The following is an 18,691-nucleotide window of genomic DNA, read 5'->3' as shown; positions in this document are numbered from 1 at the left end:
CGCACCATGGAAATATTTAGGATATGAACTAACTCAGGCCATGATTAGACCTCAGAAGCTTACTGTGAAAGCAAAGATAGCAACCCTTCACGATGCAATGAAGTTAGTAGGGGACTTACAGTGGATAAGAAATGTTGTGGGTATTACAAATACAGATTTGCAACCGCTGTTTAGTCTCCTCCGTGGGGGACGAGACCCCCAAGAACCACGGTGCCTCACACCAGAAGCACAGAAAGCGCTTGAGCAGATTGCAAGAAAAGTTTCACAGAATACTGCTCAGCGGGTAAGATCAGAATTGCCTGTTACTCTCTATGTCTATAATACCAATAAGGAAGTGGCAGGACTTTTGGCCCAGTGGAGCACGGAAGAAAAGGATCCATTGGTAATATTAGAATGGATATTTTTAAACAGCCAAAAACAAAAAACCATCATTCAGAGGTGGGAAGCCATTGCCCAAGTGATAGTGAAAGGACTAAGCAGATTTCTGACATTGTCTGGACTATATGTTGCTAAAATTGTGATCCCTATTTCCCTCAATTTGTTTGAACAGATCCTTCTCAAACATGACGATCTTGCCTCAGCTCTTGCCCGGATTCCGGTGCAGGTGGACAATCATTATCCACCACATCCTATATTTAAGACCAACCTCCCCTTAGAGCCTATGTCAATTGTTAGTGAGCATCCACTAGATGCTATAACCATTTTCACAGATGCGAGTAGTCGCTCATGCAAAGGAGGCTTTGTATGGTTTGAGAATGGTCAGTGGCATTCACAGATTGTCATAGCTGAAGGATCGGTTCAAATTTTAGAATTGCGAGCGGTGACAGCAGCATTGCAAAAATGGCATAACTCTCCAGTTAATCTGGTAACAGATTCTCTTTATGTTGTGGGAATTGTACAAAGAATACATAGAGCACTTTTGCAGCGAGTTTCCAATTCCTTGTTGTTTGAAGCATTGTTAGATTTGTGGAACGTATTAGATTATAGGACAGCACCAGTATTTATCATGCATATAAAAAGCCATACTAACATACCAGGTGGTCTAGTAGAGGGAAACAGCATCATAGACAAACTTGTGGCAGTAGCAGATATATCCCCTTTTGAACAAGCCAGACAAGCTCACGAATTCTTTCATCAATCCTCAGCAGCACTCCGAAAGCAGTTTACAATTACAAAGGAACAAGCTCGAGCCATTATTGCAGCTTGTCCTGATTGTGCCCGCATAGTCCCTCTCCAACAAAAGGGAGTAAATCCTCGGGGCTTGCAGCCAGGTCAGTTATGGCAAACTGATATTACTGAATTTGCACCATTTGGCAGACAAAAGTACATTCATGTCTCCATAGATACCTGTTCAGGACTGCTGTGGGCTACAGCCTTGACCTCAGCAAATGCAAAGGCAGTAAAACGTCATTTACTACAAGCTTTTGCTGTCATGGGTGTCCCTACACAAATCAAAACAGATAATGGCCCTGCATACCACTCTGACAGACTTGCAGCCTTCCTCACCCAGTGGAAGGTACAACACCTGTTTGGAATCCCTTATAATTCTACTGGCCAAGCAATTATTGAGCGTGCACACCGTGCATTAAAAATCTCTTGTCTGTTTTGAAAAAACAAGGGGGAATTGGTGTGAGCCCAGAAGAGGTATTGATGAAGGCATTGTATGTGCTGAACTGGCTTAATCCTAAAAGTGAAACTGAAATGGAACCGGTTGTTATGCACCAAATCAAAAATGTCAAAGATTTTTCCGAAAATGTGCCTAAGGTTAGTGTGTTTAATCCGACAACACAACAATGGGAAGGTCCTATGTCACTAATAACCTGGGGAAGGGGATATGCTTGTGTTTCTACAGGTAACCACAAAAATTCATGGATCCCAGCAAAGTGGGTGAGACCTTGGCTAGCTAACAGAGAAGAAACCGGTTGCAGTGATGACAACCCTTAACCTCAGACATGTTATCGCTTTAAGCAATGAATGTAGCCAATGTTGAGAATACCACTTTGTAAAACAGAGCAGCAATTAATTTTTTGTTATTGGACATGTTCACAGTTATGAAGAGTTTGATTGTATGTGTTGTTTGAACTTAAAAGTTAAAAAGATAGAAGATTTGCAGAACAAGAAAATAACAGAAGATACTGGGTTTTTTGGGGTGAATGCCTTGTTTGGTTAAAAGGAATATTGAAAACAGGTTTGTTCTTGTTAATTGTAATTGTATCAGCCTTAATGTTCTTACCCTGTATTTCACACTGTATTTAAAGCATGATATGGCGTATTGTTAATATTAAATAAAAGAGGGGGAGATGTAGTGGCAGAGCCCCCCCCCGCCCCAGGGGGATGGGGTTGTCCCCAGCCTGGCTGAGAGGTGAAGCCAGAGACAAAAGAGACTAAAGGAGCACCATTAGAAGGTAATAATGAGTGAGCAATCGCCGGACACATGCGTGCAGAGCGCGTGGACAGTACATGCAGCCTATCATGTTATTGTATAGCACGAGTTACAACCAATCACGTTGTTGTAAGGCGCGTGGACAGGGCAGCTTTGCTATAAAGCCAGCCCGGTCCGACAATAAAGCGAACTCTGTGAACATCATATTGGTGTGTCAGGTTCCGTGGCTCGCATGGATAAAGCAACACCTGGGCAGTGCCAGGCGGTGTGAGCAGGACAGAGCTGAGCACACAGCGGGTGGGACGGGGTCTGTGACACGGACAGGGAGCAGACCCAGGGACAGAGACACAGCTGCAGGAGCACAGACATGGGCAGGAAGAGTTAACTGCTACCAGAAATGCTGGGGATGGGATTTAGGAACCTCTCTCACATCCCCTGCAGTGCAGACACATTTCCCAGTGCAACCCCTGGTCTCCTCTCCTCTCCATCAGAGCCTCTGCCCCGAAGCCATGGGGTCCAGGTCCTGAGTCTCCACCTCAGCAGCTGGACCTCCAGGGGAAGGGTTCCTGGAACGTGAAACACAAAAAAGGTGCTAAAAGTACTTGCTCTACAGTGTCATTTCATGAGTGGCAGCAGCACAGTCGGGTAAGGAGAAGGTTCCACAGCATGCCCGTCTGCCTTTCTGTCCTTGCTTTATTTCTCAGAAGCACTGCAGTGTTCTTCACTGTTTCTCCACCTGTTCCTGGAGCTCTTGCTCTCTGGGGTTGGGGTGGGACATGCAGCTGAAATATTCCCATGGTATGCATGGTCTTAGGAGCAAAGCACCGTGACTCAGCCTAAGTAGATCTGCCGCTTATTCTTTTGTACTGCCAGCAGATTGTGGAAGTAGAGTATAAAACCCATCCTTATGGAGAGATCTGTGCATTTTAGGCTTACTCTAAGTAAGCGGGACCGGCGGGCAAGGACTGAACCGGACCGGACCGCACCGGACCAGCGGGAAAGGACTGAACTGAACCGGACTGCACCGGACTGGCGGGAAAGGCCTGAACTGAACCGAACCGAACCGAACCGGACCAGACCGCTGCGGGACAGTGTACGCGACTCTACGAGTCGAGCTTTTCGACCCTCGCGATCCGTGCACACGCTCGGCGAGTCCGTGTCTGGAGTTTCGGGGCTCGCGCGTGGCGTGGGGATGCGGGTTTCGTGGCGGTGTTTTTTTTTTTTTTGGTGGGGGTTTATTTCGGCAGGGGCGGCGGGGTCGTGGTGGTGTCGTCGTGCCCCCCACCCGCACCTGCCGCCGCCGTATAATTTCACTTCGTGTTCCGGCTCAGACTGCACGGCGAGCACAAACACCCCCCCCCCCCGCCCGCACCCCAAAGCGCGGTCTCTCCCGCCCTCGCCTTGCCCCCCGCCCCCTCCGGCCCACCCGCGGGAAGGGCCGGAGGGGGTCGGCAACTGCGCGCGCCGCGCATGCGCGCTCTCCCCGCCGCCCGGCAACCGGCCCCCTGCCCCCCGCCAGGTGCCCAACGGTCAGTCGCTCGGAGTCAAGCCCGTCGGGCGGGCGGTCGCGGGGAGGCCAGCGCGGGAGCGTCTTGCCGATCGGCCGAGGAACCCCGCGCGCGGGTAGGCAGGGAGGCAGGCGGGCCGGGACGGGGAGACGGGGACGGGGACGCGGTGTCTCTATGCCTCCCCGGGGGGAGGCAAAGCCGCTGGCGGGGTCGGTTTCTTCTTCAGCCCGCGGCCGGGGCGGGCAGCGGGCCGAGGGACCGAGCGAGCGAGCCACCGAGGAAGAAGCGCGGGAGGCGGCAGCACGGGCAGGTGAGGGGGTTAGGCCTCCGACAGCGGGGCTGAGAAACCGCGGGACGCCCGCGTGCCCCCCCCGCCCCCGTCCACCCCCCCCCGCCGTCCACCCCCGTCCACCCCGGGCACGGAGCCGGCAGGGACGCCCCGGCTTCCCGGGGGGGAGGCGAACTCGCTGGCGGGGGGTGGGGAGGACTTGGACTACTGAATGTATTAACTGAACAAAGCACGGGGTCGTACGTGGCACAAACAGTAAACCCAGAAATGCACATACTATCATGAAGCCTATTTTCTTCCACCAGGCTCCCCCAAATAAGTTACCCCACCAATGGCTAGTAAGTACAGAATTCCACTTCTGTACTGGTACATGTGCAACGCGTTTTATCTCCTCTGCTATTTTCATTATGGCTTCCCCATCGTTATCTCTTTCCAAACAACACTCCGAAGTGTTCAGTTTCCCACAGACGCCCCCCTCTCTTCAGCTGAAAGACAATCTCACGCTCCCTGATTTTGGTACACTGCAGCTCTGGTCTGAGACAATTGTCTCGCTATGAGATTCGGTGCCTCAGCCGTCTGGTTGCTTATTATTTCAACCACTGCTTGCAACCGAATAATTTGGTTTAGCATATATATAGGGGTACGGGATCCCCAGTTTCCACCCCCCGCAGTGAATCACTCCCTGACAGCCGGGCAGGATGGGGGTCTCGGGCCCGGTCCCACTGCCCTGGGCGCTGAGCAGGCAGCAGCTGCAATAAATGGTGATGGGCAACCAAGCACTGGTGTGGTCTGAGTGGGGTTCCATGGGGCAGGATGGGAGAAAGCCCCACTGTGTTTGCTTTTTCAGGAGAAAAATAAGTGCTAGAAAGCCACTTTGGGGGTGCCCAGGTGGATCCAGTGGTATCCAGACCCCCCCCAGAGGGAGCATCCCCCAGCACCCCCAAGTCCTTCGCAGGGCTGCTCTCAGGCCCTCCATCCCCAGCTTGTGTTGATACCCGTGGTTGCCCGGGGCAGCTGCGTCTCCCAGGCGAGCTGGGTCCCGCCCCGGCCCGCCCCCGGCTCCTCGCAGTGTCCCGCCCCGGCCCGCCCCCGGCTCCTCGCAGTGTCCCTTCCCCCGGGCAACGCGGCTCTTCCCCGCAAACACCCGCCGGTGCCGGCCGGATGGAGCAGGCGGTGGAGCCGGTGCCCGGCGCCGAGCGGCTGTGCCGGTGCGCGGCGCGGGGGCTGGGGGTGCCGGCGGAGCGCTGGGAGCGCTGGGCAGGCGGGGAGGCGGCGGGGCCGCTGCTGCGGAGCTTCCTGGCGGGGCCGGCGGGGCCGGCGCTGCTGCTCTGGCGGGGCCCGGCCGGGGAGCTGGAGCTGGGGCCGCCCCCGCCGCCCCCCGCCGCCCGCCGCAAGGGGCTGTTCTTCCTGCGGGCCCCCGGCGCCGGCCCCGGGGAGCTGCTCTGCGGGGACCTGCCCGCCGATGCCCTGCGGCACTTTGCCGCCCTCGTGGAGGAGGTGAGGATGAGGGGCCACGGGGGCAGGCTCAACATGAGGAGAAATTTGTTTGCTGGGAGATGGCAGAGCCTGGCCCAGGCTGCCCAGGGCGGGTGTGGAGTCTCCTTCTCTGAGACATTGAAACCCGCCTGGACCCACCTGTGTGATCTGCTCTGTGACCCTGCGTGAGCAGGGCTTGGACTGGGGGATCTGCAGAGATCCCTTCAACCTAACCAGGCTGGGATCCTGTGAGGCCTGGGCAGCCCCGGAGGTGCAGAGGGAGCCCTGGCACCCATGAGTACCGGGTGCCCCTCGCACATGGCAGCGGGGAAGGTGTCCCCTCCTACAGACAGGCTCCTTGGCCTCCCTCCCTTCTCTGCTGATGCACTTGTACCCTTAACTCTGCCCTTTGCAGTACCATGGACGGCTTTAGAACTCATATAAACCACCTGAATGCTGATCCACATCAGCTCTGTCTATCAGTGGGGTCCTTGTGGGACTGATGTACCCACAGGTGCTGGAGGGGACATCTGCAGGTCACCTACTCCAAACCCCTGCTCAAGCAGGGCCATCCAGAGCCAGTTGCCCAGGGCCATGTCCAGGTAGCTCTTCATTATCTCTAAGGATGGAGACTTCACAACCTCTTTGAGCAACCTGGGCCAGTGCTCGATTACTCTCATAGTGAAAAAGTGTTTTGTGATGTTCAGGAGCCTCCTGTAGCTCAGTGTCGGGTTATCTCAGGTGGGCTGATGTTTTCTTAAAGAGATCGTCAAGAGGTTCGAGTGCTTTTGCTTTGCTGTGTTATTAGCCTGAACTAGACAATGTTGTTTCGGTTTATTCCTGATGGCTCCTCACCTGGAGAAGTCTCAGGAATGAGGCTGTAATGGGAAAGCAGAGGAGCTGCTGGATTTGAGAAGCTCTGATCATGATGTTTGGTATATTAAGATGGTGACTGATAGATTGGATTCCCAAGAGCAGGCTGCCAGACTGGTTATCCTGGTTTTGTGAGAAAACACATTATTTATACGGGGAGCTTTTGTTTTGATGAGCCCCGTGGTCTTGCGAAGTCTGCACAAACAGTGGTTTTGCATCACGGCTGGCCAATAGCATTGCAAGCACCGTCTGCTATGGGTAGATGGTGGGGTAGGAACACTTTGGCAGATCCTGTTAAATCCTGTTTTCTGAATGCCTTTGGGAGCCGGGATTGTGCGTCCCAGCTGCGTGTTTGCAGGCTTTGCTCTCCCCTGTGCAGACATGCAGTATTTCTGCAGGGAGCAGATTGTGCCTGGTTTTCATCCTATTTTCCTCTCAAGCTTCACTTGAAGGCAAAAGCAGCGGTGGTGCTGGGTCAGGCAGATGGGGTGGGTCTGCGTGAAGGTGAAAAAGGTCTTGAATTTCCTGGGGTTGGGGTCGTGTGTTCCTCTGCCCACACTTTGTCTTTATTCGGTGAGGGGTCACAGCTGGTGACCTTGTCCACTTGTTGCTTCACTCCTGCGGTGCCGAAGGGAACACACCTGCTCTGTGGGCTGGGGCTTCATCCTGAGTCCAGTTATCATTTTAACAGTCAGAAAGAAAATGAACGGCTATCATTTGCCTGGTTACAACATCACTGGCATTAGCAGTCCACATGCTTTAAGTAATAGAGACACATCTTGCTAATAATGCAGCTAAAACTGCTGAAGGTGAACTCGTCAGCACCTGCCCGTGTGTTCCCTGGGGTTGTGCTCCCCCTTCCCACGGCTCCCTGGGCACGAAGGTGGCTGGTCGGGTCTTCTTCGGGTCTACAGAGCCAGCCACAGTTCCAAAGAGTCTTCAGCATCCTGGGACAGCACCATGGAGGTGCTGAGCTGCTTTATTCCGTTTCAATTTTATGTCCATTTGCAGCTATTTTTATGCCTTTAGTCACCTCCCCCCCCTCCCCTACCCCCACCCTGAGTCCAGTAACACAAAGGGCTGTTGTTTGTCACTAGGGACAACCTGGCTTTGTTAGGCTGTTGCCACAGGCTGGTCCCAGTGCAGAGCCAGCCAGGATAGGTGACAGACACGGTGTTGCTGTCACAGCTCAAACAAGCCAAAAGCAGCTCAAATCTGGGCAAACCCCGACCAGCCCCACAACCCCATGCTGCCGGGTCAGTAAAAGTGCTGATAAAGGCAAAGCTCCTGTTTGGTGGGCTGCAGCTGGGACCTGGGGGACCCTCACCACCAGTGTATCCCAGGGGGTACCAGCAGACCTTCCCTTGCAGCACACTGAGCTCAGCCCAGCCCTGGCAGGCTCAAAGGGCAGCCTGACAGCTGTGCCCATGGGCAGGGACATGGGGACCAAGCACCGGGGACAGTTGTGAGGGCAAGGGACAGCAGCCCATGGGGCCATCTCCAGTTGCGGGCTTGAAAGGCTGGGAGAGCCTGGGGATGGGGCTGCTCACTTTGCCTACTGGCTTCCACCCTCCTTGGCTGCTTGGATTTGGGGAAAAGGGTGTTCTGCTGTATAAAGTGGGCCTGTAGAGATGCCCATTCATCATCAGCTGCCTCTATTTCACATGGGAACTGCTTGAGACAGCAATGAATATGGGTCTCCAGGCTTGGCCAAGCACAGACCTCAGAGCCTGGTGGCCTGTCCGTCTCCTGCTGCACTTTTTTCTCCATTGGTCTTCCGTGACTCCCGCTGTAGGTGATCGTGCCCATCCTAACGAACAAGAAGAACCATCAGGGCTGGCCACAAGTGGTGTCACAAGACATCGTGCGTCATGTCCACAACCTCAAAAGTACCATTTTCACAGTTGTTGGCCAAGTAGACGGCAAGACCTTGCTGCCTCTCCCAGCTGGCTCAGAGGGAATTGAGGACATTGATCTGGAAAATGAGAAATCGTGAGTACCACCCCAAAATAGCAGGTTCTGGAAGGTCCAGAGAAGCAGATGCGTTTGTACATCAAGTTGTCATCGTGTCTGGGCTGCGTGCGTGCCCCTGTGGAACCCCAGGAGATGTGTGGGTGCAGTGGAATGCATCACTCCTCAGACAGGACGTGGTGCGGGTGGGATTTTGTGAGAAGTTACTGCTTCCAAGGCAGTGGGGTGACCTGTCCTCAGCTTCCCAGCCCACTTGGTGGTGTTTCTTGCTGAATTAAGTGAGTTAATGACTGCAGGGATGTAGAATATTTTGAGGGAGAATGGTATGGGGAGAGAGAATCTTGCTGGATGTGTGAGTCTCCAGGTCAGATCCTGAACCTGAATGGATCTGATGTGACAATGACTGGCTGTGCAGAGAGGTGGCGACTGGCTCTTCATTTCCACCATTCACTTTATGAACAGTGTTGTTGCCCACACTGCTGCAGACATTCAGCCGTTTTCTCCAGAGTGTAATTCCTATATTAAACCAGTGACAAAATCTTATGGGGTTTGATTGTTTTGTGGTTTTGAAATGTGAAACCCTGTAAAATCCAGCTGCCCACACGGCCATTGGAAGTAGATCCAACTGAGCAATGCACATCAACAAAGTTAATCACGTACTCTGTTTACTACAGCATGGAACGGATAGATAAATCTCTGGTGTATGCCATGGAGTCGGCCATCATAGACTGGAGCCACCAGATCCAGGAGGCACTGAAGAAAGAGTCTTCAGAGCCTCTCCTGCAAGGCAGCAATCCGAACCCAAAGGTGGAGCTGGAGTTCTGGAAGAACAGGTACCCAGAGCAGCCTGGCCAGTGCATGGTGCCCTGTGGTGCTGGTTTTGTGTAGAGGGAGAGTGCTGGTGGTGGAGCTGCTAATTCCATGAGTTGAGAAGAACAGGCCACTTGGGGTTCGTGTAGGCTTCAACTAAGGAAAATTGCTCCCGCACAGAAAATCATCATGATCTGCAAAGTGCCTGGGAGGTCACTGGGCAGCTGGCTGTGTTTTAACTTAGCCCCACCACAGGGGCTACACCTCAAGGGACTTTTTTCAGAAATGCCCTTTACAGGATCCCAGGCTGGTTGGGCTGAAGGGCCCTCTGCAGATCCCCCAGTCCAAGCCCTGCTCACGCAGGGTCACAGAGCAGATCACACAGGTGGGTCCAGGTGGGTTTCAATGTCTCAGAGAAGGAGACTCCACACCCGCTCTGGGCACTCTTTCGTCACTGTTCACTAGGAGCCATCCACAGGAGTAATTGCTGATGGACACCTGCTGGGGGCTGTCTGGAAATGGTGCATCTCAGCTGGCTGCTGTTCATCTGTCAGGGCCAGAGGGGCTTTAGATGCTCAGGAGCCTGGGAGTGGTATTTCCTCCTGCCCTTTGAAAACCTTTGTGCTGTACTGGTTCAGGCTGACTCGGGGCAAAGCCCTGCTGGCTGGAGAGCTGTTGCTAATGCCTGCAGAAACACGATGGCTTTTTTTCAGCGATGTTCTGTCAGTAGCAGAGCTGCTGTCATGCTGAACTCAGCACTTTCTGTCCTGTAGGGTTTGTCTGTGCCTCATGCAGCTTTCTCCCATTTCCACAGTCCATGTGTAGCTGGAGGAAGCCCTGAATCAGGCCCAGGGGAAACAGATGATGTTGGGGGACAGCTGATGGCCCAGTGTAGGTGGGTAACATGGCCACCAGCATCCTGGTGTGCATCAAGAACAGTGTGGCCAGCAGGCCCAGGGCAATGACTGTCCCACTGTACTCAGCGCTGGGGAAGCCAAACCTCAAATCAGTTTTGGGCCCCTCAGGCCAAGAAAGACCTTGAGGTAGTGGAGTGAGTTGAGAGAAGGGAATAGAGCTGGTGAGGGGCTGGAGCACAAGTGTGATGGGAGTGGCTGAGGGACCTGGGGGGTTCAGCTGGAGAACAGGAGCTGAGGGGAGACCTTCTGATCTCTGCACTGCCTGAAAGGAGCTTGGAGCCAGGGGGGTCGGGCTCTGCTCCCCAGGAACAAGCGCCAGGAGCAGAGGAAACGGCCTCAAGTTGCGCCAGGGGAGGCTGAGGTTGGATATTAGGAAACATTTCTTCCCAGAAGGGGTTGTGAAGCATTGGAACAGGCTGCCCAGGGCAGTGGTGGAGTCACCATCCCTGGAGGGGTTGAACAGTCACAGAGATGACATTCTCAGGGACATGGGGCAGTGCCAGGGGTTAGGTTATGGTTGGACTCGATGATCTTGAGGGTCTCTTCCAACCAACTGATTCTGTGATTCTGTGTCTCGGTTGCTGTAGGTGTGATGACCTGGAATGCATTTACAACCAGCTGACAACGAGGAAGGTCAGGAACATGATGGAGCTGCTGGAGAGAGTTGAGAGCAGCTACATCCCAGCCTTCAAAACCATGCTAATGGATGTTGAGGCAGGTGAGATGCTGGGGCAACTTTACCACAGTGCTGGCTTCTGGCCTTTCTTCATGGCCTGGTGTGACTGATTTCAAGCCAAATCTTTCTAGTTTGTGAATTGAGACTGGGCTGCTTGTGCTTGAGTCTAGGCTTTTGTTTCCAGGCTGGGACAAGCTCCATCGCTGGTCTGTTAGCCAGACTCTTGCCAAAGTTCAGGGTGAATGGGTTTGGGAATTTATTCTGCTGTAATAAAGTGTTTGCATTACTCTAACAGGACTCACCTCAACTTCCACCAGCTCCTCTGGTGTTATTATGCAGGAATGGGAGTTCAGACTAAGAGGACAGATCTTGTACCTAAGACTGCTTTGTTAGAGCGCTGCTTCTCAGGCTTTGGCCACTGCAGCCCGAATTTCCTTGCTTTGCTTTGCTTAGGGGAGTTGAGCGCAGCCCAAGGAAATATTGCAAATCCCTGTCTGTAGTGAAAAACAGTGTAGTCCTGCTGGTCTGTCCCTGCAGACCAACACAGCTGGACATCCATGTCCAACCCAGCTGCTCTCTGGCACAATGAAACCATCTAGACTGTGTTAGCTGTGCACGTGCTGGCAGAAAACACTGTTCTTCACCACTTCACGTGCAAACATTGAATCTCTTAAGGATCTGTGTCACACTCTGCATTGTGCAGTTTAAATGGGCTGGAGAAACACCCCTTATATAAGGAGCCAAGGGTTCATTGTTAAACTAATTAATACTTTAAGGGTTTAATCAAAATACAACAAATATTTGGTTTTAATCCGGCTACAGCGATACTAACCCTAATTGGATAATTTGGACTATAATTGTTAATTTCCATTACAGCGCAGTTCAGATTTGTGTGCACCTGCTTTTAAGTCTCTGCCCCTTTCCCTGGCATTGTACTGGTGTGGCTGCTGTTGGTGGATTTGCTGGGAGGGTGATGCTGATAGTGGGAGTCTCTTCTTCCTTGGTCTTGGGCCTTAGGGGTTATTTTTGCATGCATTCAAGCACTTCTGTCACTTCTTGTTGGTCCACAGGTTTAATTGCACAACGATCTGGTTTTATTAATGCTTGCGCTCTGGGGTAATTCTTCAGGGTAAAACCACACAGCTGTACAGAGCTAAGCTAAAGCTTTCGACGAGTCAGACATCAGTTGCTTTACTGTTGACAGGTTTTCTATTACAGTCAGGACTAGTGGGGCCGTCGTCATCTGCCCACTGGACAAGGAGTTGCTTGAGCCAAAACTGAGCTAAAAAGGGCTCAGGCCAAGGCTGTACAGCCTGTCGTGCTGTACAGCAAGGCCATGGCTCACAGCCATGGCAGCACTGTATTTTTGGTGCTGTTGGGCAAATTCCGTGTGACTTTTTAGCAGTTGTGGACTCAGGCTCTCCACGAAGCCCTGTCCCAGCTCCCTGTCCCCTGCCATCACATCAGCTTATTTCTGTTCTGGTTACTGCCGCAGGTGAGTGATGTTCACGAGTGAGTGACCTGCAGCACACAGGTGGCTGAGGGTGCTCAGTGCTTGTCAGGACAGTTTCTTTTCCCAGGCACTTTTCCATGTGGTGAGGCCAGCACCTAGCTGGGAACCCAGCACACCGCAGCTGGGTGGTTCTTACCGCTTCTCACGTCTCTCAACACAGCTTTGACTGAAGCTCAGGACGTTCACCTGCACCTGACACCCCTCAAGCGCCGCTCGGAAGACGTAGAGAGGGTTGAGTTCAGCGAGGTGAAGCCTTTCCTGCTCCCCCTGCTCCACGTGGTGTGTTTGATCTGGGTCACCTCCAAGCACTACAACATGCCCGTGCGGATAGTGGTGCTGCTCCAGGAGATCTGCAACCTTCTCATTGAGCAGGTCTGTGGCTGTGATGCCTGTGTTTGCAGTCCCCTGTGTCCCCTCTCCCCTTCTTCCTATTGTCCTTCCCTGGAAAAGTGATTCTTTAGGCAACATTTAACTTAATAAACAGGTTCAAATGTGTTCAACACAAGAAGTCCTTGTTTTCCATGATGGCAGAAGTGACCTCTCAGGTGTGATTTTGCTCTTCCAGGCCCTGGTGTACCTGTCTCCAGAAGACCTTCTGAAAGGGGACATGGAGGAGAGCCTGGGCAAGGTGCGAATGGTGCTCGGTATCCTGAACATGTTCAAAGAGGCATTTGAGGAGAGAAGGGAAAAACTGCACATGTATTATGAACCAGGCCAAGAAGTGAGGGAGTGGGACGTCAGCTCCACGATGGTGTTTGCGAGGCTGGACACCTTCCTGAAGAGACTGGAGATGGTGGAGGTGAGACTCTGGTCTTGAAAAACATTGCAAACCGTCAGGAGAACTCTGTAGCCAGGAGATCACTTGCTGGCATCTTTCCTTTCTATAGCTTCACCTGATACCAGGGAATGGGGCCACTCTTTTGCTGTTAGGTCTCCTGTTACAGCGAGTCTAAGACTGTGTTTTACTATGTCCTGCTCAGTGCATATGTAAGCTGGTCAGGTTGATAGGTGTGTTTTTTGCTCTCAGGAGTCCCGTTGGACTCCTTGCTCCTGTTGGGGCAAGAAAAGGAGGATTACTGGAGGTGTGGTTTGCACAGCTGTAAATAAAGCAATGTAATCTCCCAGGTCTCCTGGTGCCATCAGAGACAGATTTAGGTTATGGTTGGACTCAATGATCTTAAGGGTCTCTTCCAACTGAAATGGTTCTATGATTCTATGACACCCTAGAGCTGGGTCCTGCCTGTCTTGGAGAGGCCAGATGGCAGGATCCCCTTGGCTGTGCCACGTGGGCCTGGGGAGGAGCAGGGACACGTTCCTCACCAGGTTGTCCCTTCGCATCCTCATAGTCCATCAAACTGGGGTGCTGTGGCTCAGGGGTGTCCCTGTTTGCCAGATCTGTCACCTGAGGCAGGGACATTGGGGTGTCATCCCTGAGCTCCCAGTGTGGCCAAGGGCTCCTTGAGCCACAGGAGATGTTCTGCAGAGAGCAGGTCTGAGTGTGAATGTGGGAGCTCCCTATGCTCTCCTTACCACATGGCTGTGTCTGGAGACCACAGACATACAGACACCATATGTACCTGTTATACAGACACTGTATATACCTCTTATACAGATACTGTATGTACCTCTTGTACAGACCTTGCATGTACCTGTTATCTCTCACGTGGCTAACCACACACATTCATCTGCTCTCCACACACATCCCAAATGAATTTCTTTGTTGATTGTTGCTGCGTTCTCAGTGTGTAGGGTTGGATGGCCAGTGTACAGGTTGCTGGTGTTTGCAGTTTTACTGCTTTAAATGTGCCATATACTTTTATGTGTTCCTTAATTAACTATGTTGAAAACTGTCATGACTGGTGCCTATTTTAAAAGTATTCATAATGATGGTTTCCAGTAGGGTTTGATGTGAAATAAACCAAATTATGCTGGTCAGTGTAGAGAGGAATATAAATAGACACAGGAATAACTGCAGGTTATCATGAGGACAGTGTTGGTGACAGGTTTACTGGGACCCTGTAAAGGCTCTGGGGCACTGACTGCTGGGATTCCATGGATGCCATGGGCACACTGTGGATATGGGCTGCAGACAAAAGCCAGTGGGGAGGTTTTGAGCTGGGGCACTGTGCGTTTTGACCAGTGTCTGTTTCCTCCTTCCGTGGCTGTCCCACACTCCAGGGACAGTAGAAGCTGCAGTATCTGGAGTCAGAGGGAGAGCCTGCGGAGTGAGCTGTAAAACAATAATTAAAAGCATAGTGCACACCAGCCTGTTAATGAGGAAAACTGCTGCATCTCTCTCCGTCTCAATTTCCCCTCATCACTTCATTTCAAGCAACCTTGCAAGACAAAGCAAGGGACAACTGGTATTTCCACATTATTTTTTTGCCTTACTAGGTATTTGTTCAAGCGGATGTGCTGGTGTGTCGAAGTGAATATGAATGCATATGTGCATTTGTTTTCGAATTTTCATAAAAGCTGCAGTTACACTGGTGCATGGGTAGCCCATGAGCACGTGAAGAGGGAAGGATCCCTTTCCTTTGGTTCGTTGCACTGTTTCATATTACGTGTCTGTGGTAAAACCTGCTGCCCTGCTCGGGTGGCCCCAGGACAAGTGCAAGCAGAGAGTGGCCACCAGTACATTCCTGTGCACATTTCTCCTGGTCCTCTGAGACAATGGATGTTCAACCAGCCCTTACTTGGCCCTACCTAGGGAGACAGATGAGGTGGGATGGCAGCAGAGCTGCCCAGTGCTGCCACCACCACTGGGGGAGCGGGACATTTTCCCAAGAGGTGACACTGCCAGGCTGCAGAGGATGGGAAGGGAAGGGAAGGGAAGGGAAGGACCCGTGTGCCACCTCAGCAGAGAGGGCCAGCGGGGCAGGTGCTGCAACACCCACTTGGACACGTGGAGGTTTGACTGCGCAGGAGCTTTGGACAGTTTGGGTACCTGTAAATATTAGAAATCTGTCCTTGGTTAATACCTATAAAATTGGGATTCTTAGCTATGCTGGATGACACATAAGAGTCTCATATCCTGCTTTGGATCTGTCCTTTAAATACACTTAAAAGCGATTTTACAGTTGTCATGGTATTTCTAGTGGCTGCAGCAGGTCTCACTGGGCAGGGACGTGTTATGAGCAGCCACTGATGCTCAGGACAGGCAGATCAGGCTCCCCCCTTCCCATCCCTGCCACCCAGCCTGAGCACCAGCGCTGTGCTTGGGAAGGTCCCTCAGCAAGTGCAACTCTGTCGTGACAACTGTTGTCATCTTCTTTTGTCAACATCATGACCTGTGTCTCCCTCCGTTGACTTTGAAGGATCTCCTGGCAACTTCCTTGGACTTGATGAAGCTGGAGAAAATTGAATTCAGTGGGATTAAAGGGAAGACCCTGGGCCAGCAGGTCCTGGACATGTATGAGGAATTCCAGGAGGCATACAAGGTGTTTTCAGAGCGAACCTATGACTGTCTTGACCTGACCAACACGGTAGGTGGGACCAGTTTGCGGGAACATCAGGAACATGTGCATGTTTCCAAAGCAGCAGTTTCCTGCTATCTTCTTCCCAGCTCTTTCCTCCTTTCATTATGATCTGATCTGGTACTGGAGGGAACAGGGAGCCGCTGGCCTTTCCTGCAGAGATTTGGGACTTCTTGCACGTCTATATCTAACATATCTTGCTAGATCAGCACCTTAGATCAGTGCAGCTGGGAAACTGGGATTTCCATGAGTTATGCACAAGCTTTTGCTGTACATGGTGCTTGCTGAGGTATAAGAGCTATACCAACACCCACATCTCTTTGCTTTCCTGCTCTTGGTATTTACCATGTTTCCCCAAAAATAAGACCTACCCCAAAAACAAGCTATAGCATGATTTTTCAGGATGCTTGAAATATGAACCCTATTCAAAAAATTAGCCCTAGTTACAGTTCATAAAAAAGTCAATTTAAATAGGGTCCAGGCAGCTATACATGTAAAAAAGTAAGCATCTTTTGCAGCAAAAATTAATATAAGACTCTGTCTTAGTTTTGGAAAAACAAGGTAGTTTGCCTGATGAGGGCCAACTCAGATCATCTCTGGGATGTGTTCGCTCCTGCCTAGATGAACACATGGCATCTGGGGCTCTCAGAATTCAAGGATGCTCTATTTTATTATCAGTAGTGCTTTAATTAAAGGAATATTCCCAGCCCTCTGGGACCTGCCTGGTGTGGGGATGGGTGGCTCGTGCTTTGCTTCCTGCAGCTCCCAGTACATCTCTGCAGGGGGTGGCACGTCCCCAGTGTTTCTTGCTGGAAAGCTGCTTGCTCCATAGCACCCCTCCTTCAGCAGGGCAGGCACAGAGGAGAGGTGACAGTGGCTCTGCAGGAGGTGGCTTGGGTTTGGTGACCCCATGGCCATTTGTGTGACTCTGAGTCATGTTTGTTCTTTCAGTGCTCTAGTTTTGCACCCTCTGCCACTGCTGGAGCCGTTTTTTTTAGCTAAAACATGGCATCTGGATCTGCTGGAGCTCAGCAGTAGCAATAGTAAAAGCTATTTCCTTGCACTTTGTCCTTTGGAAAAGAGACACATGACCTCATTTTTAGTGGTTTTGTCCAAGCTAGAACAGAAGGACTGTCACGGACTGTCAAGTTCAGTCTTTGATTTGGACTCTTTTACGTGTAGGAAAACAAATATAGATGTTACTCTTGAAGTTCAAAGGATTTATTACAATTGAAGCAAGAAAAGCAGTGCAAGAAGATGATGGAAATTACAGAAACCCAGTACTGTTGAGTTTGAAAAGGACCTCTGGAGATCACCCAGTCCACCTTCCCTGCTCAAAGCAGGCTCAGCTAGAGCAGGACTGTGACTGGTCAGGTGAAATATCTCCAAGATTACCTATGTCCAAGTGTGGAGACTCCACAGCCTCTCTGGGCAACCTGTGCGAGTGTTTTGAAACTGCCTCCCTCACAACCAGCTCACCATGGAACCACAGGCTTGTTTTGACTTGAAAGTAGGTTGGATTTGGGACTCAGCAGGTGCATCCGTGGGTTTTCTGGATGATGGTGTGGTCTTCAGGCCAAGTGGTGGGGGAGAGGGTGTGGAAATAGTCCATCTTGCCTGTAGGCTGAAGATAGTGCCATGTGGGCTGTGGAAAGCCCTCAGGACCAAAGGGTCCCTCCCAGAGAAAGGGCCAACATCTCAGCCATGGGACAGCACAGAAATGTTCTCGAGCTTCGTGAGGACTTTGCCACGTTGCGATGGCTGAAGATTGGCCAGAGGAGTGGCTTAGTTCACGGTGAATAAGAGAGGGCATCTCTGGATCGAGGAGTTACAGGTACCTTCCTAGTGCCATCTTGCAGCCTCACAGCTTGTGTTTTGCCTTTGTGCAGGACTTTGAGCAGGATGCCTTTGGTTTCCAGCAGAAAGTAGAAGACATGGACCGTCGGCTGGGCACCATTTTCATCCAGGCTTTTGATGACGCCTCCAACTTGGACCACGCCTTCAAGGTTTGTTTATCGCTCCCTTGCTCTTCCCTAAAAGGGAAATCAGGGCACCCGGCTCGGTGAGAATCACGCTGAGGAGACCAGGCAGTGCTGGAGCCACAGGCACATGGGGCTGGTGTTTGCTGGTGGGACAGTGGGACTTGTAGCTTTTGGGCTGCTCTTGGTTTGGGATGCTCAGGCTGGTGGGTCCCTCACAAAGCTTTTGGATGCCAGGAGATATATTTGTGTCTCTCTCTGCAAGTTGGGGGAAATCATGCTTTTTCTAGGATTTCCTGGTGAGAATTGATATTGTTAGTATCAATTTGTTAATATTATTAATACATGGATCTGTTTCAGTTTTGGAAACAGGTTTTCTAGAAACAAAGCTGGTTTATTTATCAATTAATCTATCTTGCAGAAATAATAAATGGTATTTTTTTTAAAAAATCAATATAAGCATTTGTAGAAAAGCCTTTAGCAAGTGACAGTGTTTATCTTTGTAAGTTTTTTGAAAAAAATAGAAAATCTTGAAGCATTTGAAGAACAACAGTTGGAATGTGGTCCAACCCCAGAGAAAGTCTGAGAGGCCCCGTAACAAAGGGAGCAAATTTCCTTTTTCCAAAGTGCCCATCGGTGCGGACAGTATTGAAGCATCTGGGCTGGGGAGGAAGGTCCCAGCTGATCTCTCTGCAGGAGTCGGGGTCGTAAATTTTTCCCCTCTTCTTTTCCTGCGTGTTCACCCCAACAGCTGCTGGACGTGTTCGGGAGCCTTTTGGAGCGACCGGTAGTCGCTGCAGGTGCTGCTGGCAAATACTCC

At 51.5% G+C, this 18,691-nt stretch overlaps 1 protein-coding gene across 1 annotated transcript in view; it reads left to right on the top strand.

Moving 5' to 3' along the window:
- LOC139825804 (uncharacterized) overlaps positions 1-18,662 on the top strand; it is a 98,943-nt gene extending 80,281 nt beyond the window's left edge. Inside the window, exon 4 of the mRNA XM_071800099.1 lies at positions 18,623-18,662. Coding sequence (XP_071656200.1) covers positions 18,623-18,662 — 40 coding nt within the window. The remainder of the gene's footprint in view (positions 1-18,622) is intronic.
- Positions 18,663-18,691: the final 29 nt, after the last annotated feature.

This window comes from Patagioenas fasciata, chromosome 29, assembly GCF_037038585.1.
Source record: "Patagioenas fasciata isolate bPatFas1 chromosome 29, bPatFas1.hap1, whole genome shotgun sequence".
Classification (NCBI taxonomy): domain Eukaryota; kingdom Metazoa; phylum Chordata; class Aves; order Columbiformes; family Columbidae; genus Patagioenas; species Patagioenas fasciata.
The sequence above is the reverse complement of the archived record's forward strand: the minus strand, read 5'-3'. Positions and strand labels throughout refer to the sequence as shown.